The sequence below is a fragment of the Bombus flavifrons genome, chromosome 11 (genome assembly GCF_040668555.2).
Source record: "Bombus flavifrons isolate JBK064 chromosome 11, iyBomFlav1_principal, whole genome shotgun sequence".
Classification (NCBI taxonomy): Eukaryota; Metazoa; Arthropoda; class Insecta; order Hymenoptera; family Apidae; genus Bombus; species Bombus flavifrons.
In genome coordinates, this window is record NC_138452.1 from 11,974,292 (window position 1) to 11,997,468 (window position 23,177).

At 39.2% G+C, this 23,177-nt stretch overlaps 1 protein-coding gene across 9 annotated transcripts in view; it reads left to right on the plus strand.

Annotated features, from left to right (window-relative positions):
• Window positions 1–23,177, plus strand: part of LOC138185055 (neural-cadherin) — a 235,953-nt gene that overhangs the window by 138,552 nt on the left and 74,224 nt on the right. The window contains exon 1 of one of the 9 annotated variants that reach the window (XM_069123661.1): window positions 8,867–9,735. The exons of the other annotated variants lie outside the window; for them this stretch is intronic. Within the exon in view, the coding sequence (XP_068979762.1) occupies window positions 9,684–9,735 (52 nt within the window). The 5' untranslated portion in view covers window positions 8,867–9,683. Of the gene's footprint in view, window positions 1–8,866; window positions 9,736–23,177 lie in introns of those variants that run through there. 9 annotated transcript variants of the gene reach the window in all.

Consider the following 23,177-nt stretch of genomic DNA (forward strand, 5'->3'; position numbering starts at 1 on the left):
TATGTATGAAATCCTTCGAAAATCGATACTTTCATGTAAACTACTGGAAACAATTTTTCCTTCCGATGAGATCCGTGGCAAAACGTTTGTTGCTATTACAATTTGTCCATTAACAAAAATATTTGTCTTAATGCAACTGCTTGCTGTTTTGTTCGCCTCTCTCTTAATATACGTAATATACGCGTGAATAGCAGCGAATGTATTAAAAGACGTATACTACCTCGATTAAAATGATAAAATCGATTTAAATCGAAGACTTCAATTCATTTGGCAAATTTATCAAGATCGAAATTACTTATTTAGAAAGATCGTTAAGGTGCACGGATTTTTTCAATTTTCGCTGCTAGTTTTCTCAGCAACTATCGATACTTTTCTTCACCTCCTGCAAACTTATTCCTCGTCAACTTTCGATACTTTCATCGCAAACAATATCTGTTGGCAATCGTATTATCTTAGCATATAACGATCGCGGCTAATCACCGGTAAAACGCGATTTTGAGACAGTCTTAAACCCAGCAATTTATTAGGCTCTTCTCGCGAGAAACCCACTTAAAGCCCTCTTCAATTTCTTATTACGTTAATCCTCTGCAAACGAAGCTACCTCACCATTTCGAACCTTCTTATCTCTCGATCAGCAAGAAACCGTGTTCTCGTGTAGCTCAGATGACACCGTCTAATCTATCTTTTAGATGTCGAGCAGTCCTCGACGAGACTCGAGATGCAATTGAATTCATCTCGACTAGCTTCGACTCGTCGTGTCAGTCCATTTAAGAAGAGAAGCAACCCTAGGTTCATCGTTAAGGAGAGAAGCGAATAAATTGTTCTTAGGGAGGATTGTTCTAGGATTATCGTTCTAAGGATAAATTAAAGCTATCGTCGAGTTGTTTTTTCTCAAGTTTCCGATCTGGGAACGATGTTCGATTCGCCAGAGTCTATCGCGATTCTGTGATACCCCGAAGCTGAGATTAAGACCTCGAAAGAAAAGTAATCTGTAGCTGGCGGCAACGGCATACTATTTGCCTAAGTGGTAGTTAAACGTAATCAAATCGTTCGGACAAACAGCGGGCCCGGAGTTCTCGGATTAAATAGAGAACGATTATTCGAGCAATCGTATCCTACGAGTCGGTATCCGATTACCATTTGTCTGATAATCACGATACAATGGCTAATTCTGCTGCGCCGGTGTTTCGATGCACAACGAAGCGAACACTGGCGTAGACGCGGCTCGAAATTGTCTGGGGGTTGCGTAATGGAGTTTTGGATCAGTTGGCTCGTATTGTGTCGGCAGTTGTTCTCGTCAACGTCGTCAGACGTGGAAACCGCATTCCCGCGATCCGCGGTATCATGCACTCACAATCAGTGGCGCAGCAAATTGAGCGATGACGTTTCCCATTGCGCAGAAACGAAACGACGTTGCTTCACACAATCGACCTACGTTGATCTAGTTGAAATTAAAGGGTTGGAGTTGCAGGTCAGCCTCGTTATTGGAAATTTTATAGGAATTTTATATCGTTAACTTACTTACGTCGGAAGAGATTCTTTTTGCCGGAGTGTTTCAGTAATTCGAGTAGGTCGAGGAAAATCGTATTATTTAGAATCGTTTCAGTGGGCGAAGAAATTGCAAGGCTGGAAAAAAATTGATGAAAGTTTCTTCTTTTATGGGCACAGCTGAAATATTAGAATCGAGAAGACGGATACGTGTACGTGAGTTTTGCTTTTAATCTGGAAATCGCTAAACGTAGCGTTCCAGTAATCTATCCTCCCTTTTTACGTAGATTGAATTTTATGTCGCGACTTCGAAATATATAGAAAACAGTAAATCCAGAAATACCGGACGAAACGTTTTGCCGCCTCTGTATGTATCTGTGTTTATCTACTAATCTACTTTATCGAGGCTGGTAGTGGTACGCGCTACGGATAACTAAATATTTAAACAATATAAATTTTCACGGAAAGTAGCTTTTAACCACCTTTGATCGTAAATGTTGATAGTAATTTTATTAACGCAATTCGACCATTCGTCGAAATGTTCTGATTCTAAACATATTACTTCCTCGTTGCGATAATAGATCGCTATTCAATTTCGAAACAATAGATCGCTTAAATCCATTTAGATCCTTTAAAGCCCTAGACGTAAATGACCATTGTGCGTTACGTAATATCTAAATTAACTACTGTTGCACGATATCGAACACTTTCCCTTCAGAATAATCGTTCCGCTGTAATAGGTTGGAAAATTCGCGCAAACGAATTTCACCCAAACAATAACATCGCGTACCGATCGATTGTAATTCATCGTATCGACGAATAATCACGAAACAGGGAACGATTTTGTACAAATGTGTTCTAAAATCAGCATCGTTATCCGTCAGGAAAACCCATAAATCGTATTGTTTACGTTCAGCCGTGATACAGCAGCTTCCAAAGCAATTTTACAATGTACACAGACGGATTTACACAAATATGTTTGTATTCGATGCAACACGCAGACCAATGTCGCTAGTGTTTCATTCGATTTTTCCCATTTTTTCCATCCTTTCTTTTTCTATCGTTTTTCTTTTCTTTCTGGTTTTCTCTTTCTAACCATATAGAACGAAATTGGAAGCTACAACAGGGGTAGCTAGTCAGCTGCAAAATCGAATATTATGATATAGACATTGAAAAGAGTTGCGTCGAACGATTTCTTTTGCGAGAGAAACTTGCGTTAACGCTTATCGAGCATATTGAAGGTGTTCTCGAAGCTTTTAACCGAGCGATATTTTTATCAAACTATTTTGCAACAACGTAACCCGTCACAGTGAACGAAATCTAGCATTGGAATAAAACGGTTGCTCGATATCTAATATCCTGACAAATTAGAAAGAAAGCAAGCAGGACTGTTATATCGCGCTATTCGGTTCGATATTTTCAATAAAAAAAAAAAAAAAAAAAATGGAAAAGATTATTTAACGAGATTAAATATTCCATGAATGCGTAAAGATCTATTTGTAAGAATTTTTTGAAACTTTATAACAATTTCAACCACGGTATAATCGCGAATCTCTATTTATCCTGGCGATGGAGACAAGTTGTTCTAACGAGCGGCAGCTTTCTTTCACAACAAGTCTATTTCTGAATAATAACAACGTGCCAATGAAGCATGGTTAAGTATCGGAACAACTACGCTTCACGAGCTATAGCTAATACAGTACCGTCAGTGCAAACTGTTTCACTGTAAAAGCATTTCAAGTATACCAGCTTTCGCGAGGATCATTCATAAAATGAATCGCAACGTATCAAAAGCATTACATTCTTTTATAAGGCGGGCAAGTCTTTTTGCAGTAAAACCTTCGTAAAGGAAGAGAGCATCGCGTCGTTGGAAAGATATCAGAAGACGACGATTATCGCAAATATAAAGGTCCTTAGCCAGTCATCTTCGGAATATCATGGCAGGCTATACAGAGTGAACGTGGCTCGCAGTGGTATTCTTAATACCATTGAAAACAGTCCATCCGTCACAAAGCGAAAAAGGCGCACAGAGGAAAGCTCTCTCGGCGAACAGTCAAAAGTACTTTCGCGTCGGCAACGGACATATCCTCTTAGAAACGGTCGAAATTGCCGCACCGGGTTACAAAGAGAATCGCTAAATCCGAAGCCTTGAAAGCTACGTCGTACCAACGACCAGTCGCTCGTTTAGCAAATGAACTAAACCGGTCACCGGTTTTGCCTGAGTGAGTCAACAAATAACGGGGATGTGGTTTTAAAAACATCCTCGAATCATCATCGTGATCATTCGAGCTTCATAACGTTCGTGAAAGACTTCTTTCGCTGTGGATTTTATTACGTACAAAGAGGATAATTAGAAACAATAAGGTCGGATTAAAAGTTGTTCCTTTTAATGCTCGATTAAATTTCGGTTAAAATTGTTGCGTTTGCTTCAACGATATTCGTATTTGGATAGTTTGTCGTCTAGTTGCGCGAAACTATTACGATTAATAATATCGTAGAAATTTTTACACTTTTGTAATTCTTTGAACAACGAATATTCCGAACATGAACGCGTTCTACAGATAACATAGGAATTGAAATAAATTTTACGTACTGTACGGAATGTTGAGCGACACAAATATCGATTAAATATATATTTAGGTTAGCAGTTTGACATTTTTGCATTAGCTTGGCTTTTAACAGCAAAGTCCTATAAAATAGATAAAACGCGTTGTTTTACTTCAAATAATATTTTTAGAGACATTCTCTGCAAATATTTCAAAACTGACGATTTTTTACATGTGTCACCTTTTCATAAAACTCACGATATACACGTCCATAATCTATATACTGATATAACGTTTATCGGGAACGACAGTAGCATTGACTGTACACGTGCGTCCAGAAGAGTTAAAAATCCATACAAAATTGTATTCCTATGAACTTTACAACCTTCAACAACGTATTCTTCGCATTATCGTTCAACAACATATTCTTCGTACTATCGTTCAACAACATATTCTTCGTACTATCGTTCAACAACATATTCTTCGTACTATCGTTCAACAACATATTCCTCGTATATCATGAATTTGAAACGAATATTTCGTGACTTTACACAAGCTCGCAAAAGTATTCCAACACTTGTACCTAGTTCTTTTGAATATATTATGCGTGTTACACGGAACATTTTGAAATTTCATTAGTACTGTTATGAGATTCGACTGTCACGATTATATTGATAAAGTTTGAAACGAATCTGAAAATATACATACATATAAATTGCAAAGTATACGCAGTATGTGTTTCGCAGAGATCAGAGACGTATTTAAAGAGCCGGTAGTCCATTATATCGAAATAAACCATGATATTCAATGGGATCATATTTAACGTTTATCTTCTGCTTAAGATTGCTATTTATGCTGTGTATTCGTTCGTTTGTTAAACACATGAATCCAATAATTGCAAATATCTTGTAACTTCTGTGTATATTTTCAGGTCGATTTCGAATTTTGTCAATACGCGTAAACGTGACAGCCCCGTTCCATTATTGCGCGAATGAGATTTCAAGATATTTTATATTTTGATTTCAGATATTTTGAAAACGCATACGATACAGACATAAATGTACGAATACTTTGCCCAGCGTGTTACAGCCATTGTATTATCCTAAACTTATCCTAAACACGACAGACTACATCCCTCGATTTGCCTACATTTTCCAGACGTTACTGGCCAAGAAATCACGAAATGCAGAAACTCACTTATCGAAATTTCTCACGAAACATTGCCAGCATCGATCAATTTTGCTATACCAGCTACGGTTCAAGATTTCCATATCTCAGCAAATTTTACTCCGAAGGCAATGTCTTGCCTTCGCGATAATCAATTCTATAGGATTCGGGAGTGGTCAAAGTGCACTTAAGTATGCGTTCTACACGAAGTTCGATCAGCACTCGACAGGAAACGGCACCGTGCACAAGGCGAAACAACACTAGGCATAATGTCTGGCTACGAAATACGCGTTGGTCAATCCATTTCGCCATGATTTATGTGATAATCACAGACCATAGCTTAGGGCTATTCTACGTGTCCCGTCCGCATTGACTCGTGGTCGTGTATGAAATTGTTCGTAGGATAACGTAACAGGGCGTCGGAACACCCGGTTCCTCATCGGCTGCATCGGCGTCTTCGCTGTCAACGGGTGTCACGCCGCGTACTGTCATCCTTGTCATATTCCAAGTACAACGGCTCACGAAATCCATGTTTGTCTATTCGCGGTTTCATAAAATTTAGGCACTTGCGAAAACTTAAGCAAACTCGTAGAAACATTAGGAAATTATTAAAACGTTTAAAAATTGTTATTTCAATCGAAACGAAGCTATAGAGTTGTATTAGAAAATAAAGCACCCGTGTATTCGATGTTATCATAATCTCATAAATTTCACATAATGCAATTTTATCCTTTACTTCTTTTACGTTTATCTGCCGCGTTTCCTTTTTCGTATCTTGAGATTTGGTTTCACGAGCGCTATAAGTGACTTTACAATGCAGATTCAAACTTTCGATAAATTTCTTGCAGTTTTCTATCCATTTCGGTTACGGTATTTTCAAACGGATTCAGATTAGAAACTACAGGGGCATCGACACGTAATTATTACGATTTACACAAATTATTTTAATTCTTTTAAGCAGCTCGAACAGATTTTTGTTTGTTTTTACACGCGTAGGTGTACTGGCTCGCAACCTAATCGTTTCTTTGATAACTTTATATATATTTGTCGTATATATTACATAACATTGGAGAACACTTTGATATTTTATCAGCACTGACTCGGCTATTACGATTACATTGATCAAATTTTACGATAAAATTCGACGTTCTCGTAACAGTCACTTTCACAATTTCTAACTAAAATTGAATCGAACGTAAACATGGCGAGATATCGAGTAAAACAGGCCTGGCGATGGTTTAACGACGTGGATAGATAGACTTTGGCCCTACTAGCGACGTTTATTCAGTTACTACAGCGATCGACTTTCGATCGAATCGGAAGACGATAGCTGGCTAACAACGCGGACTCTAATACGCTTCGACGATCTTGTCTGGCATCGTCAAGGAAGTGGAACGACGACGAATAAGATGCTGATAGGGAAGCGGTCTGGCTGTACGAGACTTTAATTCCTCGATATTGCGGTTGCATCGTTGGTTAAAAGCTTGGATTTGTCGGATGAATGAAAACGTAGCAGTGAAGTTTCTTGGATCGTTACTGTACGTATGTTCCATCCTTATAGATTCTCGTGTCACTGTACGTATGTTCCATCCTTATAGATTCTCGTGTCACTGTACGTATGTTGCATCCTTATAGATTCTCGTGTCACATATCGATATTGAGAAGAACGTAAAATTCATTGTAAATAACAGGGAAATAATTAGACATTTATTTATAACAGACGGTCCTCGACGTTCGTTGAAATTGCTGTATAACTAAAAGTGTAGGAATAAAATTTCTTGTATCATTATCGAGTATATATTCGACTACAATTTGCTGGAGACATTGTTATGGCGGGTATTAATATCGAAAAAAATTTTAATTATGATCTTTGTTGTAAATTTATATAAAATGTTTCATCATAGAGAGCTTTCGAACGTTCGTTTGCCCAGAGTTTCATCTCTATCGATAACTCGTATGAAAGTTTGAACTGGCGGTGGTGTAACGATCTGTATAAATCTCGAAAAAGTATCGGCAAGAAATGTACACGACCAATTAGGAAAAAGAGAAGTCGTAAAGGCCGAGAGAATTGACGAGAAACGGATGAAACTTGAAAGTACGAAATACATGATCGTTTCTCGAGTCGGTAAGCGCATTTAACATCGATTCGTAAATCGAAGATTTTGAAACCAAGCGTTTCTTTATTCCTTTACGTTTAACAGGTTTTAAAATGTCACTGCTGTGACTATGATCTCAATACATTTTACGTACATATTTTGAACAGAAGATTGTCCATCACGGTCGATAGAATATTCTGTAGAAAATATTGCAACCGTGCGTTGATTGCTTTCAGCGAATGTAGTCTATTACGGTTTCGAAAGGAAAACGAAGTAGCTACACGTATATAGCTGTTTAATAGGAATTTCTATTGAAGCTTGAAGTCCTTCGAAGGAACGCAATTACAAACTTGTACAAAGGTCCATTAAAATACGTTTTATTAGGTATATGGAAGTCCATCAGCCCGCTATTACCTTGCTTGTTTTCCTATTGTATCTCTTCTATTGTTACAAACATCGATAAAGCGAACGGGCATTTGTCTTTTCTGCCATTAGACGCGTTTAAAATATACTGTTGTTGCCATTGAAACTCTAAATCGTGAAGAAGATAAGCGTTTTCGCACAGTGAAATAGCTCGAGAATAGAAACGTCGAAAATCTTGAATACTGCGTGTAACAAAATTGTAGCACGATAAAGATAACTATCAAATAACTCTGTTGTTTTTTCATCGCGTACATTCCAATGAAGTGCTGTTCTCTAAGAAGCTATCCCGAATATCGTCGAAAGCCTAAAGAATACAAAGGGAAAAATTGGCCGTGGAACTGCCTCTTCGACGCGAAGCCGAAATTCAACGATGGATTCAGAACGATAGGGGCTGTGCCTTCTTTGCTTTCAAGAATAATAAAATACAAAAATATTATGTCACATTCTAAGAAATTTGTTAGGCATACAATTAATGTTGATTGAATTATCCAGGCTACAGGGTCGCAAATTTTTAATCTTATAAAGGTAGTTTCGAAATTGTACCTATGTAGTTTTACACATTTTTCCGCCTCTCCGACAGCTTCTGAATCCGTCACTACGGAAATTGAATCGCGATCGAGATACTCGAACCGTGCTCCACAGAATCAACTAATCGCACTATTGCAAAACAAAGAACCGAATAGCCAGACCATACGAAAACGATAAATCAGCGACGCGAGATGGTATCGGCCGTAAAAACCGAGCGAACGAAAATGCGCGAAAAGGGGCGAAAAGACGCGCGTAGTCGTTTAAAAAGACGAGAGTCGCGGTTTGCGATAGGCGGTCTGTGCAAACGCAGCGATCGCGTCGCCGTTGGTAGCCTTGGTGTTGCGTTGGCGCGTATCACCGGGAACGACGATGTACCGGGCGTCGTATTCGTGAACATCGCAGTGCCACACGTTCCATAGACTATGAACCGCGTTCCAACGATTCCACGTTTCGTACGCGGTGACACAGTGTATTGACTGAGCGTGGATTGTGCGCCGCCGACTGATTTGCCGCGGCTGCGCAAATCTGAGCTCGGAGCTGCGGCCTCCGTATATCTACTGGCCTGGTGGTACCGCGTACTCGGGTACTGTACCCTCGTGACTCGTTCCGTACCCTTAGTCCGTGCTCGTGGCACATACACACCGGGTTCGACTCTCGCGTACAATCTAGCAGCCGTGCCGTCGACGCCGACGCCGACGCCGACAATCACCTTCTCTCACGCTGTGCTCCGTTCTCCACGCCGTCGCTACCACCACCATCTCTCACCCTCTCTACTCGCTCGCTCTACTCCTTCCACTTTGGTTCGGCGCTCGGACAACCACAGCCGCGCAACTGGCTCGCTCTCTCGCACCGGACGAAATATACCGCGAGATAAAAACATGTCGATGACAGGCGTCGTGCGGAACGTACCGAAACGTCAGTGCCGGTCCGATTCGGGACGACGCGTCGCGATATAGAGAAACAGAGAGAAAGAGAGACGGAGAGGGAGGAAGAGAGATCATCGCTCGTCTGACAGATCACCACGGTCCTTCTGTCTAAAGAAATCGTTGCAGGACACTGCGAAGAAGAATCGACAAATCTTCGATCGGAATACTTTTGGTCGAAGAAGAAGAGAGTGGTGATTGAAAATTCGCGTTTAGTATCGTGATTATTTTTCTGCCTGCAGTTTGTTTCGTTTGTTCTTTTTGCTTGTTGGTTCGTTGGTAACTCACGGTGTACGGTTTATTCAAATTTCTTATTTAACAACACGGTGATCGTTATTTGTGAATCGATTTATCGCACGACTGGTGGACCTCGAAGACGAGTATCCGGAATATTCAGGGACATAGTGTGTGTCGACGCGTTAAGCGGTTACGGTGTCCTGTGGTTGAGCAGCCACGGCAGCCGACTACGCTTCTCCATTGGAACGTGTTGTTTATGTGATGAACGTGGTTTAATGGTTGATCCGCTAAAACTCTTCTGGGTTATTACCAACAGCACCTATTTAGGTACGTCGAGTGACACGCTTTCAATATCGTTGATAATCGTTATTTGTCTTTTACACTATAAGATCACGTACGACACGATCGCGAAACCAAGCGGAAAGAACAGGGGAAATGAGATAAGGATAGAACCGGGGAAGAGTCACGGTAAAGTAAGTCTCGCGATAAAAAGATACGAAGATACTTTGTTTCTTCCAATACTATCTATCAGGATTTCGCATCACGGACTCGTGAGACTAGCCCGATCTTGAGAAAATTCAACGAGTTCTAGGATACTCGAGGACTTTGCGAGTTCGCTACAGGATCGCCCGTCTTGTAATTAACGAGCTTTGTGTCGGGTAAATTCGTGCGAACGATCCGCAAGTTGCGCAACACGGATTCCTCTTCGTGTATCCCAACAGGTGAACGGGATATTTAACACAATGCGAAAGCTACAGAGAAAAGAAAGTTTTCACGGTCGAGAAAAACGCTCGAGAAATTCTTTCGCATCAGCGTTACAGTTTTTCGGAAAGCAATTGCAATTTCCGCGGCGAGCCGCCTTATCCGCCGCTCCATTCCGTTCGATGCTTCTCTACTCGTCCTCCGGAATATTTGAAACGCGATCTGTTTCCCGCCAGCGGACGAACTTTTCGACAAAAGCTTCAAAGGACGAACCGTGACGAAGGAAGGCGAAAAAGGGGCGAGAAGTGGTGGAAGGTTTCCGACGAAACGGTGGTCATCCGGCGACGATCAAATTCTCGTTACGTCGTTGCTCGACCAAGTACCGGAGAGGCAATTGGCGAACATCACTCCCGATACAAGCGATATCCACCATCCTTTCCGCGTACAATCATCGATCGAGGTCGCTGTTATTTTCAAAGGATACGATGTGTACGCTGTACGTGTACAACGACAGCCGGTCCAAGCTTGGTTTGCTTCGCACAATTGGGATATCGTTCCATTCAACCGACGGAAAATCAATTCGGCCTGGTAATTACGACCCGCGCCGACGGAGAAGATATCGGCGACATCGTTGCGTTTGCATCAAGTTGCCATTCTCTCGTGTACCGATCGTTTGTTTTACTTACGTTTCGTCGATCGTGCGACGCGTTGCGGCTCGCCAAACGCGACATTGCCATCGAACGAAGACTTTGCTCGTACCACTGGAAGCGATCAACGAAATTTTCCATGGTCCGTTTCACCATTCAGCGGTTCCATGCGAACAGTTTAGCAGGCAGAATCGCGAGAATATCGCTTGCTAGCTTATGAACAGTAGCTTCGCAAGATTTAATGTGACCACGCGACGATAAAATTAGGTACTGTTTCTGAACGGTCGAGTCGTAGGACTACGGTTTATCGCGGGATATCCCGGTAAAACGCGTCCTGTTTAAACAATGAGATACACGTTTCGTTACATTCGACGGACGAACTACTCTTGGCCGCGGTTTCTCACAGAAATTCGATTAAGAGTCGGTTCGTTTGATACTATCGTTCTTCTTTGTTCGAAGCTGTTTTTAACCAGCGTTAAATTCTAATTGTAAGTGGTTCTCCCAGATGAATTCTTCGATAGTTTGATATCCGGATTGAAAACTGGGAAACATTTTTGGGGAATATACAATTTCGATGGTATTTAAATAGTACGGAAATCAGAATTTTCTTGCGATTATATTGGAATTTTTGGTTTCGAAATATCATCCACCCGCGATCAATTCTTCAATATACATAAAAGTTCGATATTTCAATTTATCTCGCATGTTGAAAATAAACGAACAAATTTCGAGAAGAGATCTTATCGTTTTTTAAATTGAATGAAAGTAAAGTTGACGTAATCGGTATTTCCTTGCGATTGCGTCGTAACTCTTGGATGCGGAATGCCATTGGAAATGTTAATTTTCAAACACTGTTAATGTGTTAATTTGGTAGGTTATGCAGAAACATGGTGTTTGGAGGGGAACTCGTGTCGTTGGAAGAGATAGATTGGACTGCTGTCAATTACGACGGCTGAAAATTTGCACAATCTACCTTTGTGCAACAGTGTCTTACTAATTATACCGTGCTATATTTGCTACTTTGAAAGGTGATATAGTTTGAATTTCGACATCGTTTCAAATTATGTTTCAATGAGAAATGCGAAATAAAAGATAATTCCGTCTCAAACTAATTAGATCTACCATCAGTTTAGTACACCGAAAAGTATCTTTTAGTTGACTCAATTTATATTCTAAAATAATGCCAGCTACAGTAGCGTATTTGATCTAAAAGAGCCACTAACTATCTGCTTCATGCCTGAACGTAAAATTTAGGATAATTAGTGAACTTGTTTGAAAAGTCAAGTACATTTGAATTTCATTACTTGCACATACGCATTACATTTCATCATAAAGTGAAGTTTTGTAACTGGTGCGTGTAATAAAGCTGGAAGTTTGACATAAATCTGTTCCGAATCGAATATGTGTTTGTCAATGGAATTTGTATTTGTACAGTTCGTATTCGTATACACGCAGTTAGTGTTGTGGTATTTTAATTAAAAAGCTGGCCAATGTTTAATAGAATTGACTGGCAATTTATACCGCGAAATTGTATCGTTGCATAGTTTACCAGGTAGCAAAATTGAAAATTAAATAATGAAGCAGCAAATTTTGCCATTGCAGAAATAATACATTTTTATTACGTTGTTCTTATCTGACTTACAAAAATACAAAATCAAGATTACCAAATACATAAAATCATAAAAATTATAATATTAATGACAAATTATATCGATATAATTGTATTCTATTATTACTAACAAATAGACGTGTAACGTTATAACAATTCATTTCCTCAAATACGACATTTGAAACAACGAGTCTATTAAAGAGTCTTCATTAGCGAAAAAATCTGCTCAACTAATGTGACACAATGTAATTTTGTTCAATTTATGAACGTATATCGTCTCGCGACAGACGCTTAACCGTACGTATACAAATTTTTATGCGACAGACTTATTCGCGATGACATTTATTATGAAAAAATAACTATGTATTGTAAAAAAAAAAAGAAAAAATGAGGAAATGAGAGGGGCTCGAGTGAGACAGCAAACACAATCTCGACTTTTCGCATACTTTCTAATTAGTAAATGTAAGTTAACCGCTTGAAATTTTCAAAAATAAAATTTACATTACAGATTTGATAAAGTCTCGGGAAGATTTACGATGAAAATTGAATTATCGAATATAATGACGTAAAATGGTTGCGCGAAAGTGCCGATGGAAGCAATTCTTATCGCGTCGTTTCTTCGAATCTTTTATTTTCGAAAAGTTTCCTGACACGCGTTCATCGAGAGGAATAATTTAGGATACACCACTAACTTCGTGTTTATTAATTATAAGCTGCTGACGCGTTGCTTTTTACAATGATTAATATCGTCAACTTTAATAAATATCCAAAATCATCAACAACAGCGTCGATGTTACTGCTTACTCATTCTAAATTCATCTTTCATCGTACTGTAAATTCAACTATAAACCAATTAATTTACACGCTACGTTTTATTAACATATATACGAGCAAGACTCTTCGTTTATATCTGTGAATCAACATTTCCAGGAACGTTACAAATGTCGCATTATTGGAATATTTGCTGGGAAAAAGGAAGATATAATGTTGTATCACGTTCGTTGACAAGGAAACGTTGCTTTTATTCATTCCGTTTACATACCAATACATGGAAAACTTACACCGAACAGAGCGAAAAGGCATTCAATCATTGCGTTTGTTTCTCTTTCGCCATTGTTCGAGTGATTTAATCCGTTACGAAGCATTTTTCAGTCAGCGCACGTTGAATCGGCTCGATATCGTCAAATACGTGGGTTGCAACGCGTTCCGACCGTTCCAACGCAATGATCCTCGCCAAACAGCGAAGAAAAATTCTCCGGAATACACTTTCGTAGCTGAATTACGAGCAAAGATCGATCTTGGCATGCGCCAGGCATCGTCGAGTTTTTTACATTTGTCAGCATACCAAAAACCGCGTAGCTTGCATCGTCCGCGAACTGAACAAACAAACCACGTTTCACGCGCTTCTGTCGGGTTCTGTTGGTCGAACCAGTCGTTTCGTCGCCGAAGACACTCGCTGTTTGACAATCGACAAAAGAGCAAACTAGCCGTAGTAATCGTCCCGTGACTGGACAGTGTGAAGCGAACGACAATAATTCGAGAGAGACGAGGAAACATCGAGTAGGCAAACGTACCGGTTACGGTTCGATTCGTTTCGGTGATCTTGGGGCTGCGTCAAAGATGGTACCCGATGGTTTCTCGCGAGACTCGAAAATTTCGTCAAATTCTTTCAGCGAAACTCGAATCTCACAGATACGCGACAAACATCTGCGATCTAATGTTATCACACTGAACAGAGTCGAGTTTCTAAATCTTCAAGGAACGTCACTTTCTCCGCTTTGCGCTACCCACAGGACTACCTCAACCTTTATTCTCGAATCACAGAAACCATCCGTTATACTGCAACCACGCGATCAAGGCTGTCGACATGAGAAACGCAGCGTATACGATAGTATGTATCTTCGCGCTCTTCTCCATTGTATCTACCAAGCTTTACGAAATATCCTCGTCTGCGAAGTTCCAAGAGATACTTTTCCTAAATTTCGATATATTAAAGAAGAAATACGAACGGAAGAGATATCAGGTGTTGACAAAGGAACGTCATCGAATACACGCGATATTAATAAAAAAAAAAAAAAAGAAGGAAATGTGAAAAAAGGTAATCCCAAATCGAGAAGATGTTATCCGTCGCCATTGTGCCTGAGGTATATCACGGAGCAAAACTGCGTGGACGTTCATGAAATTGGAAACGGTGCAGAGCTCCGGCATTCAACAGGAGATAATACGCGCTCCAGTATCGTTGGTAGCAGGTGAGATCGATGCCAGTTCTCGAGATGTACGTGACGGTGTGTAGGTGGCTACTCTATAGGTTGCAGAAAGCTTGTACCTCTTTCATCTCTCTCTCTCTCTCTCTCTCTCTCTCTCTCTCTGTCGCTATCTTGCATGTTCTTGCATCGACCATCTCTTTCTTGTTGGTGATAAATCGACGCGAAGTGCTCTCGGAAGATCTGTTGAACGACTTTCAAACGACAGGATAAATCATTCATATACTCGCGTTTGTCCGGAAACGGCTGGAAGCAGGCTTTTCGAGAAGAGAGATATCGGTTTAAAGGTGGATCGATTCGGTCTTCCATCCTTTGCCATTGAACGTTATTCGTGCGTCGCGTCGCTTGCGTCGTTCGTTGCGTGTGCTGTCGCTCGCATGGAAAAGTAACCCCCTACGGCGCTCGAACGTCCTCCAGCTTCTTTATGTTCATATTTCACACTTGACAACGCTGATAATTCTCCGTTTTCTAGGACAAACGCGAACGAGCACGTTACATGAAAAATACGGATTTTTCTGCCAATGAACGGGGAAAGAGCCATGTGTAAGGAGTTGCGCGGTAACATTCGAAGGAAAAATGTAAATGCCTGGCCAGAGAGCTGCCACCAACTTAAATGATAAGGCGACCAACTGATTCGGAAAGAAAGAATAGGGGGTACCGACCCATTTAGACGACTTTTTTCTGTTTCGTTGCGGAATCCGTAGCAGCGCCGCTTCGAAATATTCATGAGAGAGATTTTTTATTTAAATACGGCAACGAATTGTTATTGGATGATCAGCGAAAGAAAGGAATATCGGATCTTCCGCTTTGTTTTTCGCGTTTGATGACAATGCGTAATCGAGCGATATATAAAGATATTTGCTCAGAAATTATAACTTTATATTACTTTCGTATGTTAGTCTAAGTAACGTAAGTTATTATTAAAATTTAATTAAAGAGCATAGATTGAAAATGATAAGCAGACTACTGGTGTTTATGCAAATTCATATTTTTATGAACATAGCTAAAGAAATGGAAGTTCAGCGGAGATTTCTTGTATCTCCTTCATTCCCCTTCATCTCCATTCGACAAAACTTAACGAATCTGTTGCGCGAAGATTTCAGATAATTTACATCAAGATCCTAAATTATTTTCAAGTTATTTTAAATTTCGTCAACATCGAGTTTGCCTTATATAATGATTTTCCAACTAATTTTAGAAATTTCACTTCACCCATTAATCTAAAATTCACATAATATAATTGTACACCGCACCACGAATGATTTCTGTTTATCACATACTCTTCTCACGCTAATCTCGTCCGTGCTAATATCATAAAATCTTCAATTACTAAACGATGAAAATTTAATAAAAACGTGCCTCTCGGAGACAATACAGTTTCTCAATTAACCACAACTTCCCTGTACATTCGATAGGTTGCGACGGAACCGCTTTCTCTTGGATCGTTATCAATTCCAAGTCTTAATTAGCGCGAATCTGATACGCGAATCCGATTCGATCGGTTAGTTCTTGTTGGTATGGCGAGCGTACGTTAGCCACGTTTCGACGTCGCGTCGTCCTATGTACGCGGCGTCGATGGTTTAACTACAAAATCCCAACCAATAATCCGGTTACTTTGATCTGGATTTCTATATTCGAGTACGGTGATTCTAGCCGAGGCCGAAACCGAAACCGTGCCATCGCCAACATCCGCTGATTGCATTCGTGAACGACCGGTTTTCTCGGTGAAATAATGCTTCGTGTACATCGTCGCGATTCTGCAGACATCGTACTTACGTCCGCTGCAAACCTTTTTTGGTCCCCGAAACAAGTCGAAGAGAACGCCATTCCTACGGCGTGCGAACAATCGATTCTCTACTATTCAGTGAGAAATAAAATCACTTTTTCTTTTATTCCTATACATTTCGTGCCATATCGTCGCGTAAAACGTTGACGATAGAGTTGTTACGTAGACACATTTGTTTGATCGGTTAGAATTTGCCATTTCTCGTGTGAAAATTTGCTGATGCAGACAATTAGCGGATCATTCGTTCGAGGAATTTTATGAATTCGCTGCTAAACAACACGTAATACGTATCTTTAAAGCTACTTCGACTATTCATGTTCAATGTCGAGGGAATATGTTCGTTCAATTGCTTATTTAATAAGGACGAATGCACTTGTTTCTTTCTGAAGTTGCAGGAATCACTTTTTATTAAGCCCTTAACCTACAACTACGGGCATAGCCCGTAGTATGATGATCGGGCCGAACGTAAATATTGCGGGCACAGCCCGTAGTAGATGATCGGACCAAACGTAAATATTGCGGGCATAGCCCGTAGCACGATGATCGGGCAAGATATAATATACAGGGTGGTTGGTAACTGGTGGTACAAGCGGAAAGGGGGTGATTTTACGCGAAGAAAGAAGTCGAAAATATAGAATAAAAATTTTTCGTTTGAGGCTTTGTTTTCGAGAAAATCGACTTTGAATTTTCGCTCGGTACGCCTGCGGTACGTTATAACGGATCTCACTGTAGATCGTTGTCTCGATGGAAAAATAAAAAAAAAAATAATTTTTATTCTATATTTTCGACTTCTTTTTTCGCGTAGAATCACTCCCTTTCTGCTTGTACCACCAGTTACCAACCACCCTGTATAATAGCTTGTTTACGTTTTCGACCTAAAATTCTCGAACGTAAATCGTAGGTTAAGGAGTTAACAAAGTTGTGTATCCATATGTTTATCAATATCGTGTTCCGCCTTCGTGTGTCCTGGTGTCTCATAACTCTCTTACAGCTAAATTATCGTTCAATTTGTGAGAAAAATTGCTTGTTACCAAATTATTGGCAATAGGAGTACACTAGCGTTCGTAAAGAAGATTATCGAAAATAAATATAAAATAAATATCACTGGAACATCTTGTACAGAGTATGAGATTATAACGGAAGTGCAAACCGACCGAGAATTCTGACTGTACCGTCTTTCGATTTCGTCACGACGCGTCTCTTTAAAGCTATCTTTCGTTCCCAAAGAAACTAAAATCTCTATTAGGTTGTTTCTTCGTCGAGGGAGCAGGTGTACGCGCTCGAAAGACTCCGGCCGAAGGAATTCTTGCGAATTGTTTGCGATTTGCATAGATATTCGTCGTTTCGCGCGTGTAATCGTAGCGAGAATTACGAAGCATTTAAATTCAATGCATCGTGTCTGTTATGCGCGCCGACTGACGTGAAAAATTTCTATCGATCTTTTCTCGCGACTTGTTCCTTGTTTCGTGGTTTCGTACGCTTCTGGAATGTAAAGAACGGATCGAGAAAATACGCTCCTCTAATTGCTACGTCGTTTCTTTGTGCAACGAACGCAGCGGATTCGAAGTATACATTGGCCTGACAACTAAGTGATTTTGTTATTAGGTGATAATGACAAAATTCAATTCCGATAGAATGTAACGAAACAAGCTGAAATCTTTTTTTTTTTTTAATTTAAATTGAACTCGTCTTAAACGACTAGCCTCAAATTATTATACGTATATTCGAAATTTCACGGTATTAGACGATGACCAAGAAATTTCCTGCGACTAATTCTACTTGACCAATGTACAGAGAAGTCTTTGAAATCGGAGCTTTTGAAAGCTGCACTGGCGCGGATGTCAATAACGCTAATCTGGGTCAGTTGGAGTGGACGGTGCGCTAAGCACGCGTGTATATGTATGTGTTTCGTAAATAATGCAGAGCATACTAGACGATAGAGAAGGCGAGAAGGTTCCAACCGCGTGGAAAACCACGTTGTTCGTCCACTGAGAGTCCGCTGACCAAATTTCCGTTATTGTAAGAGACACGACGAGTTCGTTCAAATATACAGGATGCACCCGGCTTTAATAGTCAAACTTCGCCGGTGTATTTTGTGAATATAATCCAGCAAACGATGTTATATATATATACATATACATATATAGATATATATTATTAATTTTTGCCTGCCGGCTACAAAATGAGATTGATTTACATAGACTTTTTCATTTAACCTTAATATACACTATAATATACACATGCAAACGATGTTGTATAAATATTGATTATTTAAAACTTTGTTGAAAAAATTAGAATAAAAATAGGAATAGTAAAGAGAGTAACACTTTGGTGTCCAATATTTCACGATACTGGATTTTTATGTGTCAACAGTTTTAAAGAAGGAAGATATATCAAACAAGTATTCGTACGCGTGGCGCTGATACAAAGAGTCTATCGATTCATTGAGATGAAGCAAAATGAGCTTCATGGAATAATAGATTTTCAGAGGTTCAGTTTGTTACTGTCGTCGGTTTCATTTCGACAGGAGCGATAAATATTTTGAAACGTGGTATCGATAGCTAATAATTATATCGATTGCAAACCTATTCTTGTCGTATAGCATCGTAATCGTAAGTCCATTACGTACTTCGTATTTGTATTCTAACTTGTTTACAGAGTTCCAAATAACCTGCCTTTAGATATACAACATTTGTCACTTGGTTGCTACGGAATATATTTACAATATTTGGCTGTTAAACTTTGCGACACTCTGTATATCTAAGATTCCCATAGCGAGGGACATTAGAAACTTCCTCTTCGAAATTCGTCACTTTTGTCCATTTTTCGGTAAAGCGCGATTACACGAGACAAGTTGTACAGTTAGATTATAATTATTTGGATTGTTAAAAGAACGTGGAACAGGTCCGTTCGTCTGCTGTTCGTCTGCCGTTCGTCTCGAGGAAATTACAGCTACGATGAAACAGTTCTCCGCCTGTGTTCGTCCGCCACGGAAACATTTAAATAACGAACAGGGTTTTCGTGACTTATTACAATTATTATTTACCTACTGTGACGAAGAAACTCGAAGATGCAGACGGTTGCAAGGATACGGCAACAGATGATGACTGTCCTCCTGGTTAATATTATTTCAGACTGTACTTTTTATCGCTTCCTCGCTGATGTGTTTTCTGAGATATTGCTTAGGATTGGGGTGGTACCATTTTTATTTGCAATTTACGGGGAAATTCCTCGAATAGTAGTTGCATTATTTTACACTATTAATAAGAATGTTTTCCTTGGGCCGATTATCGAATATAAATGTTATGTCGTCGATCAAAAAATCCAAAGACCATTTCTAAAGATATACGGTACTTTCTATGATAATATCAAAGATTTGGACTAAACCCGGTCCTTATCTTCGGATGATAGAGCGCTAACTCCTTGGCCAGGTAGCTTAGTCCGTATGAATATCTCGAACAGAAAAGCTATGCTTTAGCATAAGCCCTTGAAAATCCGGAAAATATGAAAACCCAAATTAATAGAGCTTACGAGGAATTCACAGCGAACGTGCCGTGACTTTATGGACACGTTGGAGTATGGCTCGTGCTCATCGCGAGTTATCTTTGAAGTTTTACAGATTTCGATTACTTCCATTCCAATCACATTCACTCGCAACCCTCGTAGTTCGTTTCCGCTTAATTAATTAATACTATCGAACTTCGCGTGTAATTCGACAGCTCGTTCGAATTCGTACCGCAAAATATTCTTGAAACTCGGCCAGTTGGACGGCTTAATAATGGGAATATCGATTTCTCATAAAGAAAAGTTTATTGTACCATGCTTGGCCGAATATAATTTCCCCTAGCATTAGTAATTTAAATATTCGCGAAAAACAACCGATAAGATTCGCGAATAATTCGCAAATCATATTTCGATGAACTTTGTATTCACAGAATACACGCGAGTTGTGATTTCTTCTCAACCGTTCTTTTCATTCCTTGCTTTTTCCTTTATCATTCCTTTCTTTAATTAACACACGTGCTTTTAATGTATGCGTACGCGTTGATATAAATCAGAAACGCGACTCGCATTCCTGTACCGTAATTTGCGAAATTAAAAATTCTTGCCGTTCGTTTTTCTGGTCCAAATCGCGTCACGCTGCGACGGCGAAGTAGAAAATTTTTCAATGAATTGTTCGATTGCTTTCGATTAAATATTCCCGATTATTCCTTTAAATATCGAAAACTAATGTTCGATATGACAAATTATTTGATTATTTCGTAATCCAAGAAGAGAATACAACAAATTGTTGCTGCAGTCGTAAACGCCTGTGACATTCGAAATCCACTCTGATATTTTACGATTGTTCTCATGGAGCTGTACAATTTACCAAAAGAAATACCTCGTCATAATAGAAGCACAAAGTATTATTTCCATTACTTCGCTCTTTCATTTCCAGGGATTACTGTCTCGTGGGCAAATGTTGGAAATATCGATTAAAAAATTACTGTGTGCGCCACTCATTGCCCACCGTACAATTACCAAATAAATTACCAGAAATAAAATCAGTGGAAAGAAGTTGGCGAAGAATTTCAGTTCGTTAATTAATTCAAACTTTTTTAATTTAACCTCGAAAATGAATCTCGTCGATTATTCGCGATTCAAACAAGGCGCAGAATAGAAATTTACCGAGTCCAAAAGCAATAACGATTCGGCCAATGAATGTAATTCATCAAAATTTGCCCCTGATTGTCCACCGTATATATTTTATTTCGCTTTCCCAACGCTGTTCCTTCCCTTTTCGCCGTGAATTTCAAACAAAAAAACCGATCAAAGCAGCGATCATCAAAAATGTTCGCCGCGTTAAAAGCAGAATGAATTTAGTGGCTGGCGAGATACGGAAGATCTCGCGCGAAAACATCGGTTCGTCCCCAAAGAAATATTTGATATTTCTTTTACGTAAGCGCAGATTTTTGCGGAAATAATTCCTGACGGAATGGAAGTGAATTTTCACGGTGTTCACTTTGTTGCTTTCAGTTTGCTTCCAGTTGTTTTCCTCCACTTTTTTTTCTCTATACGTGAGACGTGTTTATCAGGTGGAAAGGAGAGAAAAGAGGGAACGAGAGAAATTTGCAATCTCTCATAAGTTGACAGCCACGCGAGGAGAAGAGACGTCATCGTTCAAAGCTTTATTCGTTGAGATTACGCAATGGAAACAAAGTTTCCTTATAATCTCGCTTTTATGAAACGAACGTCGAGATTTATGAAGCGCTCGCGTTTTTAATGGAATTGCGGGGAATTTTTGTAGTTCGTTAACGTTTTGAGAAACGTTCTTCTATCAAATTTATGGAGTGATCGCGTGTTCGATGGAGAATCGTTTATGGTTTGTTTAACGTTTAACGGATTTATAAATCTGCCATTAACTTTGAAATAAGGCTTCCGATTAATAACGAAGAAGCAGAGAGGATAACTATTTACGCACGATAAATAGTATACGTAATTAATCGTAGAAAAAATTACTTTAGATACACACGTTTGTTTGGATAGATTAATATATTTACGGAAGTATCTATAATCTCTTTTTGAACTATTTTATTGCAATACCTCTCGATATCGAAATATCAACGTTTAATTATTCATAACTAGACTAGAAAATATATAGAACGCATTTAGTGTTGGAAAATATATAAAATGTTCAAAATAAAATTCTCGTTGTTATCTCTCGTAGGCGAAACAAATTTTTGCCCTTCGGTATTGTTAAAAAAAAAATGTAAATTTACATAAAATAGAAATTTGCATCCGCAGTTTGTTTATAATATTTATTCTTCGACTATTCGAAGATATCTATGGCATTGCTTGTTTAGTTTCCACAATTCTACATTTTCTCTCTCTACTATCAGCATAACAAAATTATCGATTTTCTTTGCCACTGAAGCTAACTGAAAATCTAACAAAATGAATTCTACGCTACTATTTAGCCTCTTAGTGGACGTGATTCTCATTTGCACGTATTATTAAAGAAAATTTTTTATTCTCCAGCATTTTTCTCTTACGTTTGGAACAATGGTAACCATCGTCTCACATTATCCGAAGTCCGGATCTTTTCGAGGTCCATATTGTCCGGTTTTCGCAGAGGGAAAGGAAGTAGACGAACGCCGGGAGAAGGTTTTAATCGTCCAAAAAAAGGATAATCGAGGATTCAAATTCAGAAAATCCGCAATTATAAAAATGCTCGAAATTAGAAAGGGCTTAGCCTTTTTTTTGGTCGCTAAATATATATTCTACATCCTAAAGATTATATTAAAAATATAATTACAGATAACGATGCTACGTGATGTGTGTGGACGAGTTAACAATATATGTATAAAATGTCAAAGGAAGTTGATGCAGAGGTGAAATATTCTGCAAGTCGTTGAAACTGGTTTATGAAAGATCCAACGATTGAAATAACGGGAAACTCCTTGCAAGTATCAGAAAGTTAATTTCACTCGAGTCCCTATGATTACTTCAGAAAATCTATAAAACTGCTACAAACCTCCAGTGAAAATCATAAAACTGTCTTGAAAAAATAACCCTATTAGGCCTTCAAGTATTTTATAGGGCAAAAATCACTAAAATAGGCTAAACGCTTTTTCATTTGCACCGCGTGGTACATTTGTACCAGGAATATGATAAAGTCAGTTTACAATTCAACCACTACAGAAGCTATTAAGCCCGTTCTCAAGGAACATTCTGCTTCCGTAATGACATGCCCTTAATTATAATCTCATGTAAATAAC